Source organism: Barbus barbus (assembly GCF_936440315.1).
Source record: "Barbus barbus genome assembly, chromosome: 1".
Classification (NCBI taxonomy): domain Eukaryota; kingdom Metazoa; phylum Chordata; class Actinopteri; order Cypriniformes; family Cyprinidae; genus Barbus; species Barbus barbus.
In genome coordinates, this window is record NC_136729.1 from 12,681,754 (window position 1) to 12,698,234 (window position 16,481).

The following is a 16,481-nucleotide window of genomic DNA, read 5'->3' on the forward strand; positions in this document are numbered from 1 at the left end:
TAGGAACGCAGAGAGTCCGTGGCTGGAGAGTTTTTCAAAAGGTCCGCAGTTTCCAGGAAAAAAAGATAGTTCCACTCCACTGTGCCTCAGTTCCAAAACAGTTTTGATTGGGTAAGGGGTTTTAATGACAGAAAACAAACTTGTGGTATTTTGAAAAAACTGCAGTCTTTGGAATCCTTCACTTCTGACACTGTGAAGCTGCATGTGCGTATGAAAGAGAACGACAGAAGGAGAGGGATAGATGATAAAAGAAAGAGAGATACTGTAAAAAGGGATGCAGAGAAATAGTGATTTGAAATGGAATTAGGGAGGGAAGGTTTCGGGCACTTAAATGAGCGCCCTCGCTCCTTCGGCCAAATGAAAAATTAATCTGCTGGGACTTCTCTCGGACCGACAGATGAAAGAAAGGGAACAGAGGGGGCAAGGGGAGAGAGTGAGAGTGGAAGAGAGATAGAGAGAGAAAAAAGTCCTGGAAAGGGCAGAAGTGGAAGAGGTCTGTGTTTTCATCGTCCAAACAGCTCTCGTTTCAGCTCCCTTTCTCCTACTTAATTGTTCTTTTGCATTTGCTCGTTTTGTCTATCTGTTAATAACTATTTCGCCTGAAGAGTATCTTTTCTCAAAAAGTCCAGCAGCCTGCTACAATATTCGCTTGGCAACAGTATTTTCAGACATTCCCACCTCCAATCCTATCTAATTTATTAATCGTTTTTTCCTAGCCTTTCTGCCCCTCACATTATACAGTCACGTCATCCCTCCTGTCCTCCATCCATTGCTCTTTCAGGTCATGGTTTTTTGGGCCGTCCGTTGCGTGGCAGGTTTTCCACCGTGTTGCTGAGGCGGTACTTGACAATGATGCTGTGCACGGTGGATTTAGGCATGCGAAGCTCCTGCCCAATTGACCCTTCCGACTTGCCGTCCTTCCACAGGTCCACCACCCTCTGGCGCTGCAGCACGTCATGTTCCTTAGTCTTCAGGCAGGACGGAGCTTCTGTGGAGGCAGAAAGGGGGCAGACTGTAGACACTGGGGGGGTAGGGAGCGGTCAATCAGTGGCATAGCATCAGTCCTCAATATTAATAAAATCTCGCAGTTTGTGTCTCCCGCTCTTACAAATAATCTCGAGAGCCAGACTCAGGACATCCACTGGCTGCGAGAGCAGTGACGCACCGAACTTAAAAAAAATGTAGGTAAAAAAAATTTAGACGTTCGGGCATTTTTTGCCAAAGAAATCTGTGTTGACATAATGTGTCTAAAACCTATTGCTCCATAAAGTTCATGACATGTAAAACGCTAAGAGTTTAAATGGCAATGACTTAAAAAAGAAAACAATACATGCTCGCCAAGGTCTTTATTTCTGACAACTTTAAGAATGATTGAGAGAGATGTTACGGGGTCCACTAGGATTTTTACAGAGGCAAAGCAGAGCTCACACTCCATTTTGTCTCTCTCCTCCCTCTCACTTCTTCCTCTGTCTTTTAGAGAAATGTCTGACCGGGTCCAAAAAATTTCCTATTATGGAGTACGTTAAACAGATCAACAGTCTGGCCTTCATTTTTCTCTTTTCTTTTATATCTCTTTCTCTCTCTCGTTTTTTTTGTTTAGTCTGGCATGCTGTTTTCATCTCGTTCCCTGGCTTGGTTTAAACTGGGGTCACCGCAGTTGTCTTAATCTGGGACCAGTGGGTTCAAACGGGCCCCAATGGGGCATATTTTTAGCCAGACGAGGGTTCAGCGTGTACAGCCTCAACAAACCCAATCAGCCTCTATACCCACCAGGATCTGAAGTCTGGGGCTATTTCAGTGACAGACAGAGAATGAAAGAGAGAGACAGACAAAGAGAGAGCGAGCGAGAGTCTAGTTCTGCCTCCAGGGGGTTTTAAAAAACTGGCGTAAAAGGCACAAGCACATTTGTGTTTCTTTATGCTTTTTTCTCTCTCTTAAAAATATGAGTAGAAAAGCAAAAAAAATGTTCCCTCGGCTGAGCGATTCCTGGCACGGCTAAGGTTCTGGATAACTTTAATGACATTTTCAGAAAAAGCACCATGGCAAGAAAATATGCCTCCCTTAGACGCTGTAGAAAGATTGGTATCAGGACACTCAATCCACTCTGTATGGGTAAAAACAGTCAGGACGATGGACGGAGTTTGGCCTCTGATAGAATAAACAGAAAATGGCAAACAAAAACAACTACATTTGTTCTTCTCCGTGCTTCCTGCACACATATGCTGTTACAGAGCTAATAATGAAACAATAAACTTACTGGCAGGGCTAATCTTTTCTCTTGGACCAAAGATGGAGAACGTGAAATAATTTTGCCAAAATTCCACGGGGGCCCCCTTGAGTTAAAATGTAATTAAGTGTGCTAACCAGAATCATATTTTTGCAGAAATATGAATACATCAAGTGTGACTTGTGTCAGTGTAGTTTTTTTTTTTCACTTAGGACAGAACATGTGCTTGCATTTCTGAACAGTGACATATTAAGCAAGGATTAAATCTGTAACCGTTCTACAATCTAAGTATTAAATACTAAACTACTAAATACTGAAATCTGTGGAACACAAATAATTTCAGGTCCATCAAAAGTTTGATAACTGATTAAACCTTTTTCAAGAATCAGTGCTTTATAGAGAAACTACATACCAAAATTCAAATCCAGCCTCATACACTGACCTCACAAATTATTGTGAAAGAGCATTCGTACACAATAACAGAGAAAGAAAGAGAAAGAAAAAACAGGGAGAAAAACAGAGAAAAGTTGAATCGTATGGATTTTGCCACGTTAGTCATGAGACGGTAAAGTTATGGCCTAAAGCGCTGTCCATTTCTCATCTATTAAATCACTGCTTGCAAAAAACTAAAACTATTAAAAACACATTTGTTAATTCAAATGAAGCTGAAATAAAGTAAAATATCAATATTAGATTAAAAACAAACTGAAAAGTTATAAATATTAGAAATGCTGCCTTGGCAATTCACTGAAATAGGATGAATCACTAAGATTAGTAACTGGAAATCATTTAAAACTGAAATAAAAATAAATGAAACCTAAATTGTAATATTTAAAAACACTAATAAAATGACAAAAACATAAAATAACTAAATTATTCTAAAGTTAAAATGAAAATAAAAACTGAAAATATAAAAATAAAAACCATTTCAAAATATCTATAATAGTATATAAATAATACTAAATTAACTCTGATTTCTCAAATGACTCTTTTGAACTGATTCTTTTAATTAATCAATTAAAAGGACTCAAAGTATTGGTTTAAATCAGCTGAAGGACCAATTCAATTTGTGAAATAATTGCTATATGAACATTTCATTTGCTTACTGACTGGATGTTTGTAGGACAATGCTCAATGTGTAGGTAAAGATAGAGAGTGGTGTTGACTCACTGGTGTTTTACGTGTATGGCGCATTTATTTACAAATCTGCTTATATTTTACTAAATGCTACCAAGAATTCCTCAGCCCTTAAAGGTAAAGTGCATTCTACTCCACCGGTCACCAAAAGGAACTGAAAAAATAATTGTTTGCAAACAGGTTTTCAGAACACTCCCCTCTCCATCTGTCATTGGCCAGCCAAACAGGTGGCTCATGCTATTGGATCCTCAAACTTGTAGAGCAATGTTTTGATAGCACCACAGAGCCACAGTGTTTACATTTTTAGGCAGAATCAACCTATGAATGGCTTACTCATAGCTGTCTCTGCATATTAAGATGCGACAGGAGAATGTAACATCCAAAAAAAATAACTTAATTTCACCATCTAGCAGATGCTCTAATCCAGAGCTGCTTACAAGCACTTTGTTTTCACATTTTGAGACTGCCATGATCAACAGATGGCAAGCAAATCTGCCTTTCAAATTGAAACCAACCAAACAAACACATTACCTCCAGCTGGTCAAAACAGATTTCAATTAAACTTGTCATTTAAGAACTTTGTTTAGAAATCCACATCACTTCCAGCATTTTCCTTTCTATTTCATACATCATATATACACATAGACAGCACAACAATCACACACACCGTTTCTAAAAATCACAAAAATTCTAAATCAACAGGTTTACTACCTTGATGTGCTTTTGTGTACAAATATCCCTCGTTTAATATGAGCAGTTAACCAACGCTGATCTGCTTTTTCATCAGTGTAAATGAAATGCCTTTAAAATGGTTCAGAGTAACAAGAGTATGAGATCACTCAAGGCTGATTTGGGGTGCCTTCTTTCTGGGGGCGGATCGGCAAAAACTGACCTGATATGAAAGCGCCAGGGGGCATCTGGTTGTAGTTGGCCCCTGCCAGAGTGAGAGCCGCTGAAGCTGCAGGTGTGAAGGGAGGACCGAAGTTCTGTGGGGTGGCATACGGTCCTGGAGGAATAGGCTAGATAAAGAGAGAAAGAGATAGAGTGTGTCTTATAAACCTTAGAATGCAAAGGGAGAAAAAAAAATTCAAACTTAACTCAAAAGAGTCGTATAAGATTCATTCTGAAACGCTGCACATTTTATTGATGCCAAATGGCTGCAACAAATAAGAGCATATTACTGTCAGTCTGTGCCTCGTGTTTCCCCGCCTCTCGTGTCCATATTTGGCCTTCCTGTTCCTGTCCTCGTTCCCTGTTCATTAGTTTATTTGTCCCCAGCCCTGTGTTTAATTGCTCCACACCTGTTTCCGTTTTTCCCTGTTGAATTCCCCGTGTTCATAAGCCCTGTGTTTTCCTGCTTCTGTGTCCAGTCTGATCGTCATCTATATACGTCAACCTGTGTGTGGCTTTGCAAAAATAAAAGTCTAAGTATTCAAGACGTTCCTCGACTCCCTGTTCCTACGTGTGACGTGACAGAAGACTGGACCTAAAACATGACTAAGGCTGAAGACAGGCTTTGGTGTCTGCGGCAGGATGGTCGGAAATTGGTAAGATATGTGGAGGAATTCCTTGAGCTTTCCAACGAGGTGAGCTGGATTGATGCCTTGTTCTGTGTCTGTTTTCGGCTTGGGTTGGATGCTGACGTCATCAGCTGCGATCTCCCCACAGCTGGTTAATTATGTCCTCTGTGCTAATGGCATCGATCTCGAAGTAGAAGTTTGCCAGAACGATCGACGTCCAACCCCAGCCGAAAATCACCTGGCCCCCCCAGCTCACCCCTCGCCAGGACCCTCCACATACCCAACCAAATGTTCCGGCCACCCAACTCTTCCCAGCACCGCCTCTGTCCTCAGCCCAGAGCGCCCCCAAGAATCCGCGCTTCAAGAGCGCCCTCCTGTGCCTGCTCCTCGCAGGTGCTCTCCTACGTCTCCGCTGGTCCCGTCCAGCTCTCCTGCGTCTCCGCTGGTCCCGTCCAGCTCAGCTCCTCAAGAGCGCCCCCAAGTGTCTGCGCTTCAAGAGCGCCCCCCTAGTGTCTGCGCTTCAGGAGCGCCCCCCAGTGCCGGCTCCTTGCACGTGCCCTCCTGCGTCTCCGCTGGTTCCGTCCAGCTCTGCGCTGCAAGAGCGCCCCACAGAGTCCGCGTTGCAAAAGCGCCCCACAGAGTCCGAGCTGCAAGAGCGCCCCACAAGGTCCGCTCCTCAGTGGCTCCCAGGGGGAACTTCCCCAAGAAATTTTTTTTTGGGTTGGGTAATAGGGTCACAGCCTGTGTGGCCGGGCCAAGGGCCAAGGCCACAGAACCCCTCTGGCGGCCCGAAAAAATAAGGCCGTGGCCTCCCGAGTCCCCTGTCCCGCCATGGCCTCCTGATCCGCCATGGCCTCCCGTGTCTCCTGATCCCCCATGGCCTCCCGTGTCTCCCGTCCCGCCATGGCTCCCGGAACGGGGCCCCGCTCTGGAGGCCGGTAGCCCTGCCCCCTGAAGGCCTCCAGAGTGCCCACCCCCCCTCCCCAGTAGATGGAATAGGGCGTGAGGACACACCTTCCGGAGGGGGGCATCATGTCAGTCTGTGTCTAGTGTTTCCCCGCCTCTCGTGTCCATATTTGGCCTTCCTGTCCTTGTTCCCCGTTCATTAGTTGATTTGATCTGTGTTTAATTGCTCCACACCTGTTTCCGTTCTTCCCTGTTGATTTCCCCGAGTTCATAAGCCCTGTGTTTCCCTGCCTCTGTGTCCAGTCTGATCATCATCTATATACGTCAACCTGTGTGTGGCTTTGCAAAAATAAAAGTCTAAGTATTCAAGACGTTCCTCGTTTCCCTGTTCGTACGTGTGACGTGACAATTACTCTTTTATATTTATGAATTCCTTTCCGTGTCAGTCATTATAAATATATTTCAATGGCATGGAATATGTTTAGAAATTAAATATACAGATACAAATATATTAATAGTTAAATATTTACAAGCCTGAGCATTTACGACTTGTGAAGAGTGTATGTACACCATTGTTGGTCTGTGAGATTTTAAATGTTTTTTTGTTTTGTTTCATATGCTCACCAAGGCCACATTTATTGTTATGATCAAAAATACAGTAAAATTTTTTAAATATTATTAATTTCAAATGACCATTTTCTATTTTAGTAAAATTTCAAATGTAATTTATTCCTGTGATGGCAACGCTGAATTTACTGCAGTATTCAGTGTTGAATGATCCTTCAGAAATCATTCTAATATGCTGATTAGCCGCTCAAGAAACATTTCTTATTAACAATGCTGAAAACAGTAATACTTTTATGAAAACCAGGATATTTATTTTAGAATTCTTTGCTGACTAAAAAGTTCAAAAGCATTTATTTGATACATTTAATGCACCCTTACTGAAAAAATTCCTGCCCCCAACCTTTTGAGCAGTACTGTACTTTGTAATAATTTAATATCTGTATGAATATGTACACTCATATGTGCTTGTGTTTTTACCGGCGATGTGTGTGTCTCGTTGCCTTTGTTGGCCAGTCTGCTGAGGATGCTTCTCTCTGACATCTGCAGGCGGGCCGTTATCGGCGGGACTCTACAGAGTGTGGCTGGGAGCCGCATTACGTCTGCCTTCATGTCACTCAGAAGCTCCTCCAGTTGGTTAAGAACTACAAAAATGTCCATCATTACAACATGCCAGGTTGTAGAAACTAACAGAAGCAGTGGGATTTGGTTGTAGAGTTAAATATGTAATTGTTAATAGAATCTTTACTTGAAGATGAAGACTTCAGGAGCAGGAACATGTATTCAGAATGTCGACTTTAAAAACTAAAAGACCTTGAAGCATTATTATATATAATATACTAAATATTAAAAAGTGTATAAATAATACTAAATTAGCACTTGTTTTGAAGTATATCAAAGGATATTAAAGTTCAGAAGGCTAACTAAATGTGACAGTGAATTCTGATTGTCAAAAGTTACATTTATTGGCAGTTCTCTCAGCAATTTCAGACAATAATAAGAGTGACAAGCCAAGTGAACTGGTATCCAATAAATGGTTTATCGGCACAGATTAAACAACACGCTTGAGAAAACTGCAGGACGTTTAAAGTGCCTTGTGTTCTTGAACTGTTCCCATATCAGAGCTGGCAGGAGCACCGGTCCCACTGGATCTATCCAGACCCTCAAGATGCCAGCAAACTTTGTCTGAGTTACACAAACATATTCCCTCTCATTTTTCATTTAAAGATATTTCCTCACCCTTATGCAAGACGGCATTTGCAGGTTTGTTTCCTGCGAGTGACTCCTTGCTGAGATGTTGATGGGACTCGGCTAGACATTCAACCTCAGCGAAGCGAGCGTTCAGGGCCATGGCTGGGTGAGTCGGGTCCTGGGTCATGTTGAGGTACGCAGCCCGACGCAGCTGCTCCTCTATCACCAGGGCCTGCTCTAGCAACTGAGAGAGAGAGAGAGAGAGAGATCTTAGATCTAGAGATGCGTAAAACTAAATTAGTCCGCTAGTTGTTCAGGCAACCCACTAACTACTTGACGTGGCTCTCCAGCTAAAAATTGCCATCTAAATTTGTATGACTAAAACTATGGTGATTCAAAAGACATTCAATTCAAAAAGCTACCAGCATGCTAAATAAAGCACTATATATTCAAACTACAAGATTATTATCCTTATGATATTGTATATGTATTTTATGTTACTATTTTATTCCATTATAGATTAGTGAGATAAATGTAACGTAATGTAATTTATTCCTGTGTTGCAGCCATTACTCCAGTCTTCAGTTTCGCATGATCCTTCGGAAATCACTTCTTTGATTTTTTTCAATCAAAAGAACAGCAGAAACCCGCGACTGAGAACACAGAGCTGGATTGAGGGAGAGTGAAACAGGGAGAAAGATAGGCTGCAAAATAATAGGGAATTAAGAAATTTATTGAACAGAATTGACTGGAACGATAAACCGTTCCAGTGATTTATGAGCATGAGAAAGCACCAGCTTCTAATTAAAAGAAGTTTCACTGGAATAACGGCGGTTCTCAAGTTGCTCAACGCATTTGGAATTATGTAAGAGAAGAAGAGAAAGACAGAGAGAAAGAAAGAGAGCGAGGGAGGCTGAGAAAAGAAAAAGAGGATGTAGAGAAAAGGATATGAAACATGTGATGAAAAAAAAACAGGAAAAACAATGAGACAAGGCTGTTTCACAAGAACGCATGTCAGCATATTGAGGTTTGGGTTTGCGATTGTGACGTGTCAACATGTAGAGATAAAATCTCCAGGTGGGAGTGACACAAACAGCAGAACAAAAGGTAGAGTAAAAAGCATGCCAAAACAAGACACACAAGTATATAATTATGATACAAATGACAGAACAAAAGAAGCAGCTTTCAAACAATGACCTACGGCAACGCAAGACAAAAAGTGTAACATAACTACAAAAGCCACAATGAAACTCCACCACGCATATCACAACAAACAAAAAGAAAAGACTAAACGGAAAACGATTTATATTGTTTATTTACAACATACCTTAAACCGCCTGGCCAGGAACTTGTTTTTCATCTCTAAGAAGTTTCCCTTGTTGGCTTGAGTTTTGAAAGGTTCGTTAATGATGGTGAACTGCGGGTCGTTCTGAATGTCCTGCCACCGTGCGTAGCCATGGCTTCAACGGGTCAAGGATCAAAAGTTCAAACCTGTCAACCTACGCTAGACCATGATACGCGTTCAAATCTAAAGATCTTTATTTTCAATAAAAGAATAACAATTTTGCTGTCTGTAGTATTCGCTAAAGAAAACTGATGTATTTGTGGGAACTCAGTTTTTTCCATCTCATTTTATTTCCTTGTTCTTCTTGGCTTTGAGCTCCAAACAAACTGTTCATTTAGCAAACGCAGTATAAATATACATTAATGGAACTGGATTGTTTCTACAGCGACAGCAGCCTATCTCCAAGGATACCACACGATACCTGCCAGCAGCCAGAAGTCATGTCGCCGGTGCCAGATCTCATTGATCTTGCCTGATGAAACTGCCGCCCGTTCCTCGTTCTGCCAAAGAGTGTGGAGCTCTGTGCATAAAAGAAACAGATATCACTTACAATAAATTTATACCTGCTGACGAATAAATAAAAGGTAACAATCCTCCGACAACAAAACTAGCGAGCGTGTAAATCGAGTTATCGGGCTATAAACTACTTTAGAGTGTGGGCTGTATGCTTAGTGTTTGCTTGAAATTTTTTCTCAACGCTGGTGAAATGTTTATGAACGATAAGCATAAACCCCTTGATGTTTAGCTGTTCTCTTTTAAAGTTGTTAATTCAACTTATATACAGTGATTGGCTTCTGGAAACTGAAACTATTTATAGTGACTGGGGCTGGAAACTAAAAATCAAAGAAATAATAGACCGGACAAATGACCACCAGACTGCTAACAGAGGGCTGGTAAATATTAAGGGGTGAAAATGTTCAATCAGGGATGCACAGATAATAAAATTATGGCTGATACTTGTTTTGATAAGCCAATAAATTTTGTGTTAAGGCTAAAACTAATAAATTAATTAGAATATCACATTTTGATGCTGCTTTGACTATATTAATAATAATAATAATAAAATAATAAATTTTTTAAATGTAAAAAAAAAAATATTTTTATGAATTGGAAATTATAATGGACAGCATTTGATAAAGATTACATTAAAGAATGCCAATATTTAAATAAAAATGTCTTTAAATTATTTAATTATTATTATTGTGTTTTTAAGTGAGCATTAGATGATGGCAAATGTAAAAATGAGAAATGAGCATGCACACTTAAATATGCAATATTGACCTTGAAATCTTGTAATATCTGCTCGATAACCAATGCAACATGCATCGTTAATTAAAATATTTACTAATGAATTTTATGATTTAGCTAACCAATTGTGGCATATCTGAGTAGTTAACAGTTTGAAATGGAAGAAAAACAACTCAAATAATATTTTTTTTCAAGTGACCTGCACCTTGATGATATTTGTCAGGTGATGATTCCTAATAGATGAAAAATAATTTGGTGTTGGTCTACAATCATCTTCAAATAATTTTGCTGAATTTGTGATGAGAAAAATGGCACCCCTACTCTTGAACTCTCCTTTTATATTCCCAATACTCCCATTACAGTATCCACCCTTACCACATACCTATTATTCATAGTATTAGTCTCGCAGAGAAATATTGATGTATGCACTTATCCAGTATCTGCACACAAAACATAAACACACAAGTGTGCGTTTGCATACTGATTGCCCATGAATATAAGCAGAATGAATGAAATCATAGGTTTACGTATTTCAGCATTTTAGGAAATAATCAGTGGTGAACGATGGAAACTAATCAAAGGGAAGCCTTTGCAAACCACTGACAGATGAAATCACCGCTTGCCGTTCCTGGTAAAACCGCTCAACAGAAGCTGAACTTCTCTTCAGAATGTGACCACACTGTCATGTTACCTCGACAACACACTGTTCCATTGCGTTTTATCATAACAGTACATACTTCATTTTACATGAGCTAGCACCTTTACGTAATGTTGCAGAGTAGGTTGGCCAGCCACTTTTAAGCGACACAATTGTTACTTTAAGTTAATTGTCTATTGTCTAATCTATTGAACTAGCAATACAATTATTGACACCGCATCCTTAAAGCTGCAGGGTCTCATTTCTGTGCTATTAGCACCAAACAAAATTAAAAAATAATGTTTCTAAACATGGTTCAGTTAGCCCCTACTGGCAGATGCCATAATTACACCATTACTCCATTGACTGCCTTTCAAAAATTAGATGTGTGTGATGTGCATTTTGCCTAAAGCTCATGAAAGTGCTAAAGAAAGTCTTGCCAAACAGCAAAAAATATATATTTTCATATATATCTATATATATATATGAATATATATACTTAAATATATTTCAGAATAGACAAAGTAATGGTAATGGATATTGACAATGTAGGAAATATATGAAATATTTGGTAATTTTTTTTCCAATGTGGTGCATATATATATTAGGGATGTAACGATATCAAAATCTCACGATATGATAATATCTAGAAATGAAGTCCAATATATATATATTTGCTGCTTGGTAGAGCTGTTCAAGTTCTTGCGGTGTTAACAGCCATTAACAGCCATTCAGAACTGTCTTGATGTGATTGGTCAAATCTCAGCAGCTCAGGTGATTGACACTGAGCACCTCCCTGAGCAGATAAATGGGAACGCTTACAGACACCTTCAACATATTAAGTATTTCAACACAGACAAAACGGCACACAGCAGCTTTAAACATTTTAATTGCATTTACCTGTGAATCCTCCGTCTGCGATGTTGAACATAAACCGTGGGCGCTCTGTGGGTTTGCTGTTACCTTTGGGCACCTCCTCCCTCTGCACTCTGACCTCCTTTACAGCATCCTTTTCACCCTTCACTTCCTCTGTGACCCGATAGAAAAAAGAGAAACATATTTACATCATGTTTAGTTTCGTTATTTATTCCCTATATACAGTGATACTGAAGATTGCACCATCGACTTTAGGTGCTGTTTTTGTGAATGTATGTGATAGATTGCATAAAAAACTTTGGTCCAATAGTCTTTCATTCTTCACTATGCAACTATTTATAATATACAAAATGCGAAGAAAGAAAGAGTAGCATTGTAACATTCACCTTTTTTGACATCTGAGGGTTGATCTAATTTCTCTTTCTTTTCTGTTGTTTCTGTGAGAGGAAACGTCAGTTCGCTTTTCTCTTTTTCTTCTCCAGCCTTTTCTCTTTTCTCTCCCTTGTCCCCTTTCAAAGCCTCTGTAATGACAGACAACAATTAACCACAAATCACAATAAAATTACTGACTGGCACTACAGCCAATCAGATTTCCCCATGTGCTACCGCAGTTACCTCTGCTCTCATCTTTAACAGATGGAGAATCTGACGTTTTCTCTGGGGAGGCCTCTTTTTCAGTGCTCTCCTCTTCTTGTTTTTCTTTCTCACTCTTTTCTTTTGGAGAAGACTGAGAGATGGCAGGGCTTTCTTTTGTTTTTGAGTCATCAGAAGCTTTTGTTGGACTTTCGGATGTCTGAGCTTTTTCACTGGTTACAGGGTCTTTTTCACCCTCTTTCACTGTGGTGGAAGACTGGAAGAAGAGAAAGAAACACATTCTTTATTTGAGCGTCATATAGATGAAGTTACTGTTTACAAACAAATGCTTGCAGAGGCATTTCTAGCGTCTTCAGGCACTCCGGAATGGCCATTTAAGTTGTATCCAGACAAAATCATTTTGTATCAAGCAACAAATAAATCAAATAAAAATTATTTTATAACAGATGTTCATTATATTACATTTTAGCAGATGTTTAGCTAAGTAAAGTTGCTAATGAAGGGCTTGGGACTGTTTGCTTCCTGCTTTTCCAGGCATCCTGGAAGAGAGCTGGTTTGCATTACATGACCAAAAGAAGAAAAGGAAAAAAGAAAATGTCCAAAAAGTGCTTTGTATGGGGTTGAAAAACCCAGTTTGTTGAAGATTTGGGACTTTAGATTTCCATCGGGATATGCTGATTGAACGAAAGAATGCCTTTTATTCACATGTATTATTATATCATACACATGTACAATGAAATTATAAATATGGCTTATGACAATTTATTGTTTCATGCAATAAATTGAAGCGATATTTCACAAAAGGTCAATTCTGTTATAATGTACTCATCCTCATGTCATTACAAACTTGTATGAGTTTCTTTCTTCCGTGGAACACAAAAGATACTTTGAAGAATGTTGATGACCAAACCGTTTTGGTACCCATTAATGTCCACTGTATTGACAAAAACAACACATTTTTCAAATTATCTTCTTTTATGTTCCACAAGAGGGTGAGCTGATGAAGACCGAAGACAAAATTATTTTTGGGTCATCTATCGCTTTTAAGTACAATCAAAAGAAGTTGTTATTTTATGATGAATACCAAATGGCATTACTTAAGTCGTGTATATTTGAGAAACAAAAGGTTGCAATTGTTTTCAGTTTTATTTCAAATAAATGCTGTTCTTAACTGTTATTCAAAAAAACCATCACAGGAATACATTTTAAAAATTTTTAATTACATTTTAAAATACATTTAAAAAAGGTTATTTGAAATTGTAAGAATATGTCATATTACTGTATTTCCGATCAAATAAATGCAGCCTTGGGGGGCACAAGAGATAACAAATACATAAATACATATTTTACCAACCCCAAACCTCTGAACAGTAGTCTATGCCACACTCCAAATGTATTATAACTTAGTTATATATTACATTATATAATGTTTAACAGATCATTAGAGCCATCACTAAAAGCAGCTTGTCAGAAAAACCTAGACGCATGATTACTATGTGGTTTCAGAAATTTTATCTCCATGAAACACGCAAACAGACACACATGTTGCTCCACACTTTCTGAAACAACAGATTTAAACAGAAAGGTTCACATAGCGTTTTGCTACACCTACATAATAAAATAATCCCTGCCACACCCTGACACACACACACACACACACACACACACACACGTTTGTTTATTATGCTGGTTATGTTTTTCTATTGCTCTTACTTCTATTGTTGTTATATTAGGCATGATGCTCTTTTATAACCCCTAAGCCTAACCACTGCACAAACCTTTCATTTATTTTCATTAAGACATAATTTATTAAGCGGTTTTCCTTGTTGGATGTTCTCCACAATGCAGGTGATTTCAGGTTTTGCATTTGGTCCTCACAACACGCACACACTTACCTCTCCATGTTCTGTGCTTTCCACGCTCTCCCCCTCCTTTCCTTCTTTTGCTTTTTCCTTCTCTCTCTCTCTTTCTGGTTCTGTCAGGGATTCACACTCGTCTTTCTCCGCCTCTTTCAAGCTCTTTTCGGATGGAGAGGGAGTGGCTGTGGGAACAGGTTACGGCAGGTAAGGTCTCTTGTGTGTGAGAGATTCTCTCTTTGAGCGGAATATGAGGGTTTTGGGTGGGTTTGTACCTGGTTTGGAGGTACATGGTGTGTTGTTGCAGCTCATTTCTGGTGTGGGAGTGTCTGTCTTAATGGCAGGTGAAGAAGCTCTTGAAGATTTCTTGGAGTCCACAGTAATCTCTGGCTTCAGTTCAGGCATGCTCCATTTCCCATTAATGTGCTCAAACTCTTGCACCTGCACACAATGTAAAGCACACCTGCCTCTTCAATACAGTAACTCAAGTGTTTGTGTGCATCAATCTGTCAATCTGTCAATCAATCAATCTATTACAGCTAGGTAGAGCACAAAAAAAAGAATGCAGGGAGTTCAACACACATTATACAATTGAACTATTTTAACACTTAAAACCGGACAGGACTCTTAAAAAATGGCATGAGACATGATGCAATGGTCCGTGATGTCTGTCTGAATGTGCATGGCTGTAGCAGTAGTGCTTAAAACGTAGCCAAGATGATTTTATCAGGTGTATAAAAGATAAGGCGTAGCATGGTAAAGCATCATTAAAAGATTAATATTAAGAACTTATACTACCAGTTAAAAATTTGGGGTCAGTCAAATGTCAAAAATACAGTAAAAACTGTAAAATTGTGAAAAATATTTTCTATTTTAATGTATTTTAAAATGTAATTTATTCCTGAATTTTTTTTTAGCAGCCATTACTCCAAACTGGAATAACAGTTATGCTGCTCTATATTTTTGTGGAAACCATGACACATTTTTTTTCAGCATTTGTTGATGAATAGAAGCGAACACTTTTGAAATTGATTTTTTGTAAACTTTTGAATGGTAGTCTATATAATTATATATTTGATTTGATTTCGTCCCAAAACCCTGTTATCACTCTGAAATGTGGCAGATCCGCACTGACCTTCTTCTTTACCAGAGACATGACCCCGATCCGCGTGAGAACCGGCTGCCTGCAGAGCCCCTCACGTGGGACACCGTCAGCAAACGTCTCTGAACCGTCAGCCACCGGTTCACAGAGGTGCCTCATGAAGAGCGACACGTACGCCCTGCCAGAGAAACAAAGTCAATGGAAAAGAGAAAAGTTTCCTTAGCAGTGCCCAAGTCTGAAGTTTACACACTTCTGTATCAAATTACATTTTCCAAACACATTTACTGGTAAAGAAAGTCATACTTGAACTCTTTTTCACTCTTGCCGCGGAGGTCTCGCACGAGCCACTGGGAGGAAAAGGCGTCCTGAGCTGGCATCCCCCATCTCATGATGGCATTCAGGAAGGCTTTTCTCTGGCGCGTATTAAAGCCCAATACCTGACCAACACACACAGGCACACGATTAAGCAGAAGATGACAGATTGCATTTTTATGTAAATTGTTTTTTTCTAATCAGGCCTTATACAACAAACAGACATGCTTTTATTGACATTATGAAATGTTACTGGGCAATTCTCAAAACTGGAAAAATGCAGCCCTGTTATCTCCAGCTGTAAGTCAGTCAATTTAATAATAAGAGGCACACATCCAGAGACGCTGTATATACTGGACACGCAGGCAACCTCCAGATAAGCAAACACTTGGAAAATACACTATAAATCACATTAAACTGTGACCAATAGGCATGTGTTGATTTTACACTAAGCATGCATCTTTTAATAGCCATTTACAATAGTTGTGCCAACACAAACGAACAAGTAAAGAATAGCTGCACGATACCTCAATGCTGCCGCCCACTCTGGCCAACAGGGGTGGCAGTGGTTTATCCTTCTCGTTTCGGAGCTGCCTGCGTGACTGTCTGCGACCTGGACGAGGGGAGAGGAGAGTCAGCCAAGAGATCAGTTCAACATGTCCATCTCACAGCACAGGAAGTATACATTGTCCTGAACAGCTGCAATACATAAACTGTGAATGTGCCTCCAGAAGAATAGCAAAACCTGACAAAACCTCAAGATGTCCCAACAAGGTGCCAAAAGGAGCAAATAAATGTCTTACTTAAAGTCTAAAAGGGGCAAAAAGATGTGGGGCTTAGCAGTTATATTTGTACATTTGTGAGTGAAGCTTGCATGTGCAACACTTACTGTAAGTACAGTAATAGCATCTCTCCTCAATGAACTACATAATTTAAGTTGCAATGTCCATAGCACAAACGGTTTTT

The 16,481-nt window shown here is 39.6% G+C and overlaps 1 protein-coding gene across 7 annotated transcripts in view; it reads right to left on the bottom strand.

Annotated features, from left to right (window-relative positions):
• LOC306863022 (chromodomain-helicase-DNA-binding protein 3-like) overlaps window positions 1-16,481 on the bottom strand; it is a 49,290-nt gene that overhangs the window by 7,303 nt on the left and 25,506 nt on the right. For 5 of the 7 annotated variants that reach the window (XM_079406165.1, XM_079406163.1, XM_079406164.1 and 2 more), the window contains 14 exons: window positions 16,043-16,128; window positions 15,507-15,640; window positions 15,237-15,381; window positions 14,377-14,542; window positions 14,141-14,286; window positions 12,267-12,501; window positions 12,038-12,172; window positions 11,676-11,804; window positions 9,302-9,410; window positions 8,873-9,005; window positions 7,594-7,789; window positions 6,835-6,998; window positions 4,257-4,383; window positions 685-988 (listed from right to left, as the gene is read on the bottom strand). In XM_079406165.1, coding sequence (XP_079262291.1) covers window positions 783-988; window positions 4,257-4,383; window positions 6,835-6,998; window positions 7,594-7,789; window positions 8,873-9,005; window positions 9,302-9,410; window positions 11,676-11,804; window positions 12,038-12,172; window positions 12,267-12,501; window positions 14,141-14,286; window positions 14,377-14,542; window positions 15,237-15,381; window positions 15,507-15,640; window positions 16,043-16,128 — 2,111 coding nt within the window. In that variant the 3' untranslated portion in view covers window positions 685-782. Of the gene's footprint in view, window positions 1-684; window positions 989-4,256; window positions 4,384-6,834; window positions 6,999-7,593; window positions 7,790-8,872; window positions 9,006-9,301; window positions 9,411-11,675; window positions 11,805-12,037; window positions 12,173-12,266; window positions 12,502-14,140; window positions 14,287-14,376; window positions 14,543-15,236; window positions 15,382-15,506; window positions 15,641-16,042; window positions 16,129-16,481 lie in introns of those variants that run through there. The other 2 variants (XM_079406168.1, XM_079406166.1) reach the window with 1 other exon arrangement.